The sequence below is a fragment of the Arvicanthis niloticus genome, chromosome 26 (assembly GCF_011762505.2).
Source record: "Arvicanthis niloticus isolate mArvNil1 chromosome 26, mArvNil1.pat.X, whole genome shotgun sequence".
NCBI lineage: Eukaryota > Metazoa > Chordata > Mammalia > Rodentia > Muridae > Arvicanthis > Arvicanthis niloticus.
The window spans coordinates 4,524,032-4,536,634 of NC_133434.1; the positions used below are offsets into that span (position 1 = coordinate 4,524,032).

Sequence of the window (12,603 nt, forward strand, 5' to 3'; positions counted from 1 at the left end):
CCGGCTGCAGATCTTCCCAGCCTCGGAGGGTTCAGGGGTGGTGTTCAGCAGGCCTGGGCCTCTGGATCAGAGGTTGGAAGGCCAGCAAGTGGTCCCAGGCACACCCCACAAGCCTCAATAAATCATGAGGTGGCCGGTCATCACACCTACAGATCAAATGTCTCAGTGTCTCCAAACACTTTTCCTAATAGGTGCTGCTTTGCATAACGCTTTGCATATAATTTGCATAATACCATCCACACATCATCCAAACCTCCCTGGTCCCCTGTTGCCTATCCTCCCTCTTTGTCTTCCCCTTGATGCCCTTTCCCCTTTGACTTCCTTTAGTAGTCCCACCTCCACCCCTCCCCCATCCACCAAACCTCCCCTCTAGGTGTGACTTTTCTCTCTGTCCTTGCCCCTGCTCTGGAGGGCCATGTCAGGCTGAATGAACTCAAGTTCAGTTGGGGGAACCTGGATCTATGGAGCGGTCCCAGAGACATAACAGAGAAGGGAACCCCACCTTCACCCTTCCAGGTGACCAACCCCCTGTCCCACCCCACCCTGGCCAGCCAGGCCCTGGCTGTAGACGCTTGCTTTATTTCCAAACAGGTTCGGAAATGAAGTCGGGAGCCGGGCTGGAAGCAGGTACGGAAGGAGCCGATGAGATTGCCCGGGATGGAGGGAGGGACTCGGCTAGTAGGGGAGGGGCTCAAAAGGGGGCAGGGAGGCTGCTAAGTTCTCTGTCCTCCCCGCGCCAAAGGCTCCGTGCAGTCAGAGCAGTGGGAGGGGGCTCCCAGCAGCGGGCGACCAGGGACCCCAAACACCTGCCTGATAGCACAGCCCGGGGCTCCTTCCTCTCCAGGATGCAACTCTTGCTCTCCTCCTACCCTTTGTCCTCAGAAGCCCTGGCTCCCATCCCGCCCCAGCTTCCCTCTATTTCCAGGCCCTCCCTGACTCTGCTCCTCAGCACATCACCAGCTCAACATTGCTCCCCAGGGGCCTGTGGGCTGTTTCATCCATGCTTGCTAGCTCACCGCCTCCCCCGTTCCCTGTATCCCCGCCATGGAAGCATCATCTCATCATCAAGCCGACACTGCTGGACACTGGCCCTCCAGGGCTCCTATAGCAAAGTGGTCATAAGCTCCATGGGTTGATTTGTTCCATCTAGACAACTGTTCTCTCTGAATACCCAGGCAGGACACCAGAGGAGAACAGCAGGACCTCGTGAATCCTACTCCACAGGGCTGGCCAACGCCTGAGGGTCCTCTGTCTCAGTCCTCCGCCCACACTGGTTGCCTGGCCTCTGTCACAGTTTTAATGAGCTATGTGTGGAGTCTATGTTCCCTGGACACATGTGCCTCTCTCAGAGCACCAATCTAGATTACGACCATCCCACAGAGGCCCTGTGGTCCATCCAGAGGCAGCATGAGATTATCTGCCACCTACATCTTCAGATCTCTAGAGGTCGAGGTCCTGTGGAGGCACTTATTTCATATTCCTTCCACCTCTGGTAGCCAGGACCCCTGCATGGCCAGTTCCCTTCCTCAGATGCAGAGGAAGCTAAGGAAGGCAATCCCTCCCCAGTCCCTCTCAAAGGAATGTTCTGTCCAGAAAGAAGTAGTCTGAAAAAGTGATCTAAGTCAGAATCCAAGAGGCCAGGGAAAGTAAGGGATGCCGCCTGCCTTCATAGAGCCCTTCTCCTCTGCCCCTGCCTCCCCAAGAGGCACCCACCCCCTGCTATTAACAGTGCAAGAGCCGGCGGCGGTGGCGCACGCCTTTAATCCCAGCACTTGGGAGGCAGAGGCAGGCGGATTTCTGAGTTCAAGGCCAGCCTGGTCTACAGAGTGAATTCCAGGACAGCCAGGACTACACAGAGAAACCCTGTCTCGAAAAACAAAAACAAAAAACAGTGCAAGAAAATGGGGATTTAGAGATGAGCCAGCAACAGCCAAACTTCTGCTGCCTCAGCTCCCCGACTTATGGATGAAAAGTTGAAGCCTGGGGATGTTAAGAGAGTGTGCCTTGGCTCTGAGTTGAGAAGGGACACCCCTGAGTTTTCCTTAGGAAACTCCCTAGGAATCCCATGAGTGCTAGATCAAACACAAAATAAAGAAATTCAAACCACAGGCTAAGGAGGTTTAACTAGGAACACATGTTTGTCAAAGCCAGCTTGGCTGAGATTTCATCTTTCCCCCCCCCCCCCCCCCCCCCCCCCCCCCCCCCCGGTACTGATTTCTGAGTTCAACCCCAACAGCTCCCCATTCAATCCTTGGGATTTGCCATCCTTACTTCCTCTTGGTCACCTTCTGTCACCTCTGTAGGTCTTGGCCACTAATAGGTAGGTAACAAGAGAATTCCTGTGTGAATCCTGGGTTAGTGTGACACCAGGTCTAATAGGTACCCCCCCCACTTCACAACAAGAGCTTGGGGACCAGAATTTCAGTGGGTTTTTTGTTTGTTTATTGTTTTTTTTTTCTCTTTAGTAAACAGGGGTGAGGGAGCAGAGCACTTAGGTAGTATGTATGAAACCCTGAATTTCATTCCCAAAACATCAAAAAAAAAAAAAAAAAGAAAAGAAAAGAAAAAGAACAATGATATTCTATCCATAGCTCCAGAACACCTCACCTTCTGTGGGTCATCCATGCTGCACTGACGAACATGGGTGGGGAAGGACCTCAGGTGTTCAGAGGAATTTCCTCTCAGTTAAGGCTTCTGTCTGCTACTGTCCTCCCCACACACACACACACACACACACAAAGGAACTGGGACAAATATTTAAAGAAGGCTGGACCTTCGGCTCTGTCCCAAGACATTTACTCTCACTGTTTCAACTAACATCCTTAAAGGCCTCTAAAGGGACACTGTTACGACTCCATTTTACAGACAAGAGACATGGAGATGTGGGGTAAAGGAGCAAGGGACACAACCAGACAGCAGTCCGGAGAATACCATGTGACACAGAGATCAGCGGGGTGGAGTTGGGAGGAGGACGAGGAGACCTGGAGTGACCTCGTTCACACACAGAAGGCACACACACACCCATGAACAAGTCACTGATTTCTTTGGGCTTCAGTGTCCTTCCCAAATGAGGGGCTTGGGTTCATTACACCCTTCCTCAGAATTTCTAAGAGCTCTTCAGGGCTACAGGCAGACTACTCACTCAGGGCCTATGTGCATCCACAGAAGGCACAGAGCTTTACCGAAAGGCAGTCTCCCTGCCCCCACAGCATCACCTGCTAGTCCTGCCCATTTGGCAAGGGCCACAGGCCGACTGGGGAATGTACCAGGGTGAGGAGTTCTGCACCCTTGGGGATAGAGCAGATGGTGGATGTTGAAGGGCTGGCCTTGAAGGAGTGAGGTGTGAAGGTCAAGAAAAAAGAAAGGGCCTTTTCTCCTGAGCACTGTGGCAGCAAGGAAGCTGTAATTGGATCTCCCCTGGTCCCAAGACGTGGACATGTATGGGGCAGCATAGGTCCTGATTCCCAGCAGGCCAGAAGGGGAAGTTGCCTCAGAGCTGAAAGCCCTGAGAACTTGTCTGTATGTACCCACCTTGTTCCACAGAAAGGGAAGAAAGGAAGGAACTGGACAGGCAAGGGCAGGAGCCATTGCTGCTGCTGCTGCTGTTGTTGTTGTTGTTGTTGTTGTTGTTGTTGTTGTTGTTGTTGTTGTTGTTGTTGTTAAGGGAAAACCATGGGTTTTATGACTTGCTAACTACTACATGCATTATAGAGTCTTCCCTTAATGCTGAAGAGAGCTAAATTAGGCTAGCCTCGTCCTGCATCTCCAGTTTTCCTCTCCCTGGCTCTCTACCCTGTTCTAGCATCTACCCCTCTCCCTGGCTCCTCCCTACTCTCCACCCACCCTATGTCCTCTATCCAGGCTCAACATTCCTATCCAGAGCTAACCCCTATTGGACTGTCTGTGCCTGCCCAGGCCCCAAAAGGCATTCCCAAGAGGGTCCCACATGGCAGTGGTCTGGCCCCAGCTTGGCAGGGGCTGCACCTGGGGGACTGGGTGGGGCCCTAGCAGGACAGTAGTTTTCTCCTTCCCTCATCAGCCTTGTCTGTTTCTTTTCCCACAGAGTCTGTACCGATGGCCGTCATCATCGGGGTAGCCGTAGGAGCTGGTGTGGCCTTCCTCGTCCTAATGGCAACCATTGTGGCCTTCTGCTGTGCCCGTTCCCAGAGAAGTACGGGAGGGAGACCCGGGATCTCAGGGAGGGGGACAGAGAAAAAGGCCAGGCTTAGACTGCCCAGGAGAGCAAGTAAGCTGGAGTACAAAGAATAGGGGCCTGCAACATTGTTGTGAGCTCCTGGGGCCGGGATGGGTATGATGTATTGTTATGCACCTGGAGGGTGTCTGGCAGCAAGTGGGAACCCTACTGAGGCTGAACCGAACTCAACTGGCTTCCATGTAGCAGGACTGGCCACTAGCGCTCTGGGTTGGACACACACACAGCACTGTGATTTGGAGTGTATAGAAAAACCTCAGAGGGAACAGGATGGCTTGACCCTCCTTGCTCTGCAAAGACTGCTAGCTTAACCTGAAAAGCAAGTCACCCACACAGGGCACAAAGGCATGCGAAGAATTGCCCTGGACAGGCTTTTCAAGGTCTTTCATCTTTAGCAATACAGTTCTAGGGCCAGTACACTCTTAAAGAGTGTATGGACATGGGGCCTCTGTACTGGGCTCAGCTCTGGAGTTACGTATGACTGGCAGGGGTAAGGGAAAGGTAGGATGGCAGAGATGAGTTGAAGACAGAAGTTCCATCTTCCGCTCTGTGACCCTGGGCAAATCACATGTATTTACGGACCCCAGTTCCTTACTGGTGATATTAGAGGGCTGGATGGTACCGCCTGTATAAGCCCCAGCCACCTCTGAGCTTTTAGGATCAGAATGCACTGAGTCACCACAACAAGCTATGACCACCTCGTATCCTTCACTTGTTAGAGGAAGCCTCTGAACGTTCCCTTGCTGCTTTTCCACGGACGTGACAAGGGAGCGTATTTCAACAAGATTTGTCTAACAGACTACTGTAGTTCAGGGAAGCTAGGCCTCTGTGTGCTCTGGATTGGCTGAAAGACCTTAAGGTCTTTTTAACATTAAGATTCGTGGCCCTATAGATGGAGAGCTCAAATCCAAGTGGAGACAGAGAAGACTTCTCGAAGGGAGTGGGGACTCAGGGCAATAGATCCCGGCCAGATGAGATAGGGGGATGGATGCGGACAGCCTCTCCAATGACAGGAGATGCTGCAGAAGATAGGCGGCCAGTCTTTGAAGCCCATCAAGCCAACAGTCAATCTCTACAGAAGTACTATGTATTGGGGACCTGCAAAACTAAAATTTCAGAGTCTGAGGGGAGGTTAAATCCTGAGTTGGAGTGGGGAAAGGGGGAGGCAGCAAGGGGCTGTGGGGCAGTTGACATCTCTTACCTAAGGATGAGAACTGAATTTTTTTTTTGTCTGCACCTTCCTATCTTATGTCCAGATCTCAAAGGTGTTGTATCAGCCAAAAACGATATTCGGGTGGAGATTGTACACAAGGAGCCAGCTTCTGGCCGAGAGGCTGAAGACCACACCACCATCAAGCAGCTGATGGTAAGAGTGCTGCCTATGCCCCACTGCATCCTGAGAACACAGACTTCTTGATGCTCTCCATACTGCTGACAGGCAGCGCATCCAGGCAAACCCTTCCCACCTCTGAAGTGAGCCAGGCATACACTCAGCCAATGAGCAGTTGTTTGTGCATCTGTGAAGTCATGGGGGAGATTGAGAGACATCTTTGATGCAATACTTGACCTGGAGCCTGACCATTGGTTAAGAAAAAGACTCGTGCTTGAATTCACTTGTATGGCTATATAGGGTCTCATACCCAGGTGGTGGGTGGTATAGACATTTGTTGCATTCTTTATCCTTTTCGCCCTTCACACACACATACACAGAAGTCTGCCAGAAACACTGCCCCCCCCCCACACACACACACCTTGGGAACTGGATGTCTATCAAAAGCAAAACTTCTCCAAACCGGCACCTCCCTTTCCTGATCCTTTCTGCAAGGACCAGAATCCTCCAACTGTCCAGGCCTGAGCCTAGTCAACATGCTGGAACCTCATAGAACACATTATTTTGATGAGGTAATAGCTGGAAACAGTGACAAGAGAGCAAGAATAAAAGGACAAGGGCTTCTCTGAGCCCCAGTGACCCCATCTATGAACTGGACATGAACACAGTACAGGACCATCATCAGGATTACAGAGTAACTAACCTGAGTGCATATGGGGTCCATACGTGCAGAGTTCTGCTCTATAATTCCCAGATACCCAAATCTGAATATGTACAAGTCTCTTGTATAAGATGCTATATGACATTTACACAGATGCTATCCGCATCCTTTCGTATGCATAAATCATCTCTACTTATGAAATGTAACGTTAATGCTATGTAAACAATTACTGTACCATATTGCTTAAGAATTAATGGTGAGTAAGGTATGTACGTCCGGTTCAGGCAATTTTCCCTAAATATTTTTGATCCGTGGTTGAATCTGCTGTGCAGAATCTAGGGATGCAGAGGCCTGCCTGCAAGGGCCCAAGGATTGCTAACCACAGTGCTGCTCTAAATCCACCCACTAGATGGGGAGCAACTGCTGCCTTCTTCATCCCTGGCAGAGGCTCACAATGTTTCCTGAGTGGAACTGACTTTTCTCTCTGCCACGCTTCCTCTAGTCAATTGATTTTCAGGGTCTGTCAATTCTGCTTCAAAAATATGTCTCAACTAGGTGTCCCCACCTCTCCCCAAAAATCACTGTCTTATTTTGGATCTTGCCCTCCGGAGCCACTGCAGCAACCCCTTAAGGAACATGGTGTTGGCCACTTGTCACAACCCATGCTCCATGGCCCTGCAAAAAGTGTCATTCTAAAACACAAATCTGGTGGCCCATGCCTATAACCCCAGTAGAAACCGTATCTCTATGACCCTGAGGCCATCCTGAACTAATGAATGAGACTCTGTCTCAAACTGAATAAAATATTAAATGTAAATCTGGTTCTGTGGCAATCGACTGAAGTCCCACAGTGGCTTCTGTGAATGCTGGATGATGTCCACCTACCCAACATGTCATCAGGCCCTTTGCTACATGGCAACTACCAATCTTTCTAGTTCCATCTCTCAGACAGACAAACCTGGCTTTCCAGACACACTAAGTACTAGTGACTCCGGTCTAGGAGTCCTTTACACATCAAAGCCCCCACAGTCCTTCTCCCTGTTGACTTTGCTGATAAATTTCATGCCCTGCAATAAAAATTGGTTCAAATGTCATCCACTCCAAGATTTTCTCCTGACCCCTCCTCACACACTATTGAGCTGTTCGGTGTTTTGTTTTTGTTTTTGCTACACTCCCTCATGAGCCTCTTTGACAGCCTACTGCTGGACAAGGAAGCCTGTCTGGGTATTCCAGAGCTTTTCAAGGGCCAAGGTCTTGTATTTCCCCTGGGGCCTCCCTGACACAGTACCTGACATAGCAGAACATTCCTTCACACGGGATGGAAACTACATCCCACACTTGAGAAGGAATGATACTAATTAAGCCTCATCAGGTCCACCCCTCATCCCTGATGGACTCTTTAGTCCTCACCCAAAGAGGTCTTTCTTTTGTCTCAAAGTCATACCCTCAGAGTATTTGGGGGAAGAGTAGAGGGGACAATTTGGCAGAAGAGACTTGCTGAGGCTCTGTAGCTAGTCTGTCCCTTGGGTAGGTATTCACTAGTCCCTTCCTCCACACCGGGAGATTTTATATATACCCTGTGATCTGGGAAATACTCCATCATCAAGGGGAAGTGCCTTAGACGCTGTATCTGGTAGGAAAGAACAATAACAATTTAGATGGAACCAGTGCATTTACTGGGAAAGTGAAAAAAAAAAATAAAAAGTAATGCAATTAGTAGGGGAATAACAGGAAGGAGGCACACTAACTCACTCAAGACTGAGATGATGCGCGAGACAAACAAAACACCCAGCTCCAGCTGGGCGAGCTGGAGAGAGCCACTGCAGGAGTGGCCCTGCATGAGTGACACACCTTAAGTCGGGGAGGCGGGAGGAGCATCCCTGTGGTCCCTGATCACTTTATACATCCACTGCACACTGGAAGCTTTGTCCTGGTCTTATATGTCATCATTACTCGGTGATTTGGAACTCAGATGCTCACTCAGTCACAAATACCGATCACTGCACTCACTCTGGCCAGAAGCTTGCTGGTCAGTGACCACAATATGCAAGGTCCTAAAACCAAGGTGTGCTGAGGACTGGAAGGGCAGGATCTTTTCCCTAAGGCTGTTTGGCACTTGTCAAGGAAGACAGTTTTCCGGCCCCTTTGAGTCACTGCTATGAGGAAGGAAGTGATGTGACCTATTTTATTAGTCAGCTTTTGGTTGCTCTGACAGAATACTGAGAAAATCAGGGCAGGGGGATGGCCCCAGTCGATAGGGTGTTTTGACACACAAACATGAGGACCTGAGTTCAATTTTCTCAGAACTCATGTGAAAAAAAAGCAAGCACCAGCCATCGAAGTCTTGGAGAGGTGGAGACAGGAGGATCTTTTGGGCTCACTGACCAGCTTAGGCTAGCTACACTGGTGAGCTCTGGGCTCAGTTAGCAATCCTGCCTCAAAAAGTAAGATGGAGCATGTTTTTAAAAGACATTCAAAGCCGGGCAGTGGTGGCTCATGCCTTTAATCCCAGCACTTGGGAGGCAGAGGCAGGCAGATTTCTGAGTTCGAGGCTGGCCTGGTCTACAGAGTGAGTTCCAGGACAGCCATGGCTATACAGAGAAACCCTGTCTTGAAAAACCAAAAAAAAAAAAAAAAAAAAAAAAAGACATTCAACATCAACCTCTGGTCTACACACACACACACACACACACCTTTTTTTTTTTCACAGAGCTATATACACAACACATACAAACGAGAAGGGGAAAGACATAGTGGCTCATACCTCTAATCCCAGGACTCAGAAAGCTGGAGCAGGGGGTTTGTCATAGGCTTGAGCTACAAAGTAAGTCCCTGTCGCAAAGCAGCAACAACAAAGCCAACACTGCTAAGATAACTCATGAGGCAAAAGCCAGTGATGTTCAATCCAGACCCTGAACCCCAGAACCAAAGGGAGAGCACGAACACCTAAAACATTATCATTCGATGTCCACGCACACACTGTGACACACATATACAAAGTGCACACACACCTGCACACATGTACACAGAGAGATTAACTTAAAAAAATAAAATAAAAGAGAAACAGTTTCTTTTGGCCCATGGTTTCAGTTCATGTTCATGTGGCTCTGATGCCTTCGGACCTGCATCACGGCCGAACATTATGACAAAAGCATGCAGCAGAGAAGATTGTCTATCTTATGCTGGCCAGGAAGCAAGACAAGACAAAAGGGGGCCTGGTTCCAGTGACCTCTTCTATGGCACACCTCCAGTGACCTCACTCCCTTCTACTAAGCACTACCTTCTAGTAGTGCCATATCATGGGTATACTAAACTTTGAACACATGGTCTTTGGGGAGATAGTTCAGATCCAATCCGTAGCACCCATGTTGCCAGCATCTCCACTGGGATTCCTTCCATCATCCTAGCACTGATTGAAGGACTGTCATAAAGAGCCTGCTGTTTAGCTGGTGTTGATGTTCAGTGGGCGCTTACTTATCTCAGGTGCATCTCCCGGGTGAGCAGATCTGTCGTACTGCATCTTACTGTGTATCTACAGGGTCCTTAGTGCAGAAGAGAACTTTCCAACAAATATTCAAATGAGAAGTCTGGAGATGTCCTGCCCAGTGGAAGAAAACATGGCCTCACAGTTAATACTGATGCTTCATCCTCCCCCACCTCCTGTCTCTGCCCTCACATGAGGGTTTCCAGAACATTACTGAGGTCTGGAATTGTATCCAACTGTTTCACCCGCCTTTCTGCGGTCCAGGCCATTCAAGGGATACACATGGCAATTCTTTTTTTTTTTTTTTTTTTTTTTTTTTTTTTGGTTTTTCGAGACAGGGTTTCTCTGTATAGCCTTGGCTGTCCTGGAACTCACTCGGTAGACCAGGCTGGCCTCGAACTCAGAAATCCGCCTGCCTCTGCCTCCCAAGTGCTGGGATTAAAGGCATGCGCCACCACCGCCCAGCCACATGGCAATTCTTAGAGGTCATTTCTTCATCTTCTCCAGGGAGGAGGTGGAGTTGAGTTCACCTTTTATGTACTGAGTAGCCATTTTTGGGTTGTAGATGGACCGGGGTGAATTCCAACAAGACTCAGTGCTGAAACAGCTGGAGGTCCTCAAAGAAGAGGAGAAGGAGTTTCAGAACCTGAAGGTAAGAGCCACAGTGGGTCTGGACTACAGAGATGATGGTCCCATCTATCCCTTACCTAAACAGAGAACCACAGCCAGTAGAATGGAAGGACTCAATGCCAGCCTGGGGACAGGTGTCACCGACTAGGGGGGAAGGAGGGCAGGACTGAAAGTAGCTGCTCTTCTGGACCCAACACTGAGAAACTGACTTAAGCAAGGATTCCTACAATTCTCCTCTCCCACAGTCTTACAACAAATATATTTTAGAAGTCAGTACTCATGTTCTGGATAAATCCACAAAAACAACTAAAGGCTGTTTTGTTTTTTGTTTTGTTGTGTTTTTTTTTTTTTCCAAATGATCTTGCCTTATCCCTGATATAAACCAGGTTTGGAACACCATCACCCTCCCTCCTGACAAATGAGCACCTGCCAGGGTCTGCTAGCATCCCTGCCATGCTAACCCTTGCTGTATCCTGGTCAGTACCCTTTTTCCCCAATCCTTCCCTCCCTCCTTTCCTCCCCTATGCAAAATAGGATTGGTCAGCCTGGTCCCCTGCCAGTGAAGGCTCCTTGGTGAAATTCCTCTTGTTCTTGCCTACCCAGGACCCCACCAATGGCTACTACAGCGTCAACACCTTCAAAGAACACCATTCAACTCCAACCATCTCCCTGTCCAGCTGCCAGCCAGACCTGCGTCCAACAGGCAAACAGCGTGTGCCCACAGGCATGTCGTTCACCAACATCTACAGTACCTTGAGCGGCCAGGGCCGCCTCTACGACTATGGACAGAGGTTTGTGTTGGGCATGGGCAGCTCTTCCATTGAGCTCTGTGAACGGGAGTTTCAGAGGGGATCCCTCAGCGACAGCAGCTCCTTCCTGGACACGCAGTGTGACAGCAGCGTCAGCAGCAGCGGCAAGCAAGATGGCTACGTGCAGTTTGACAAGGCCAGCAAGGCTTCTGCCTCCTCTTCCCACCACTCCCAGTCCTCTTCCCAGAACTCCGACCCCAGTCGACCCCTGCAGCGGAGGATGCAGACTCACGTCTGAGGACCACGCATTGTGGTGGGGATGGGCCAAGGAGGAGGACAGGGTACATTCTTGTTCTCCAAGGACTGGGGCTACTTTGCAGAGGACCCTAGAACTGGCCACCTCCGGGGGTGACCTCCAAGCACCTCTGTTAACACCTTCCTTCGAAGCTCTGATCAAGCACAAATCTGGCTCCCGGGTGGAAAACGAAGAGAATGCACCTGAGTGCATAGAGCTCAGGGCCTCTGTCTCTTGCTCTTCCCTAAAGGCCCCTCAACCACCTTGTCCTCCAAGGGCACTAGTGGCAGCTAGAACTTTGCTTTTATGAAACTGCCGTCCACTTTCCTAGCTCCTCTTGCCGCCCATAAGCCATCCCTGGAGCCTGTATTCTTTACAGCCTTGGGGAACGGAGGACTTTTTCCCAGCACTGAGCTACTCCCGAGATCCCAGCCTCCCCACTGTGCATAACCCATACCACAGAGGCTGGGGGTTGAGAAATGATCCTGACCAAGGGAGCATCTGCCTGGGAGCCTGCCCCCACTTTGTATGGTGTTTGTGTCTGTATTCTTGCAGTTCTGTTCTTGGACTTGATGCCTCTGAGCTCGGTGGCGGGACTGGCCCGTGAGAATCTAGTGTCCTCAGAGCTGAGGAAGGGAAGGAGGTAGGATGTGAAAGCCTGGAGAAGAGCTGACCCAACACACCCTGTGCCAGGCTGTGCAGTTCAGAGCCCTCGCCCTCACCCACACACCCTGTTCCGTGTTCTCCCTTCCTTCCCACAGCACAATCGAGCTAATATGAGGAGTGTGAGAACTTCTCTGGTCAGGGTTTTGTTGAACGGTTACTGCATCGTGCTTCCTGGGAGATGTGGGTTTTAGGGGGGCTGAAATCTAGGCTGGAGGATGAGACAGACTCTTTCAGCTGATGACCACAAGGAACAACGATCCATTCTCCAGTAGACAGGACTCTGTGTGCAAGAGGGACAGTTTTCTTCATCTCTCCCTCCCATCAGTCCCCACTTAAAAATAAACGTTAGGGCCATTACCCCCAACAAACCTGTTCTGTGCTTTTGTTACTGCATGAGCCATAGGAAGACCCCAAGAGTCCAAGTACATTGTGGGAGCTCGGGGGGTTGGGTTGGTTGGTTGGTTGGCTGGGTTTTTTTGTTGTTGTTGTTGTTGTTGTGTTATGTTTTGTTTGCTTCACTTCATTTTTTCCCAGGCAGGGAAGGTCATTGTTGGGGCTGGTTGTGGTTATAATAG

At 50.0% G+C, this 12,603-nt stretch overlaps 1 protein-coding gene across 2 annotated transcripts in view; it reads left to right on the plus strand.

Annotated features, from left to right (window-relative positions):
* The window catches only part of Kirrel3 (kirre like nephrin family adhesion molecule 3), a 562,840-nt gene extending 550,444 nt beyond the window's left edge, over positions 1–12,396 (plus strand). The window contains exons 13-17 of one of the 2 annotated variants that reach the window (XM_076924603.1): positions 592–627; positions 4,064–4,171; positions 5,470–5,579; positions 10,254–10,340; positions 10,922–12,396. In XM_076924603.1, coding sequence (XP_076780718.1) covers positions 592–627; positions 4,064–4,171; positions 5,470–5,579; positions 10,254–10,340; positions 10,922–11,365 — 785 coding nt within the window. In that variant the 3' untranslated portion in view covers positions 11,366–12,396. The remainder of the gene's footprint in view (positions 1–591; positions 628–4,063; positions 4,172–5,469; positions 5,580–10,253; positions 10,341–10,921) is intronic. The other variant, XM_076924604.1, reaches the window with a different exon arrangement.
* The last annotated feature ends 207 nt before the right edge of the window (positions 12,397–12,603 follow it).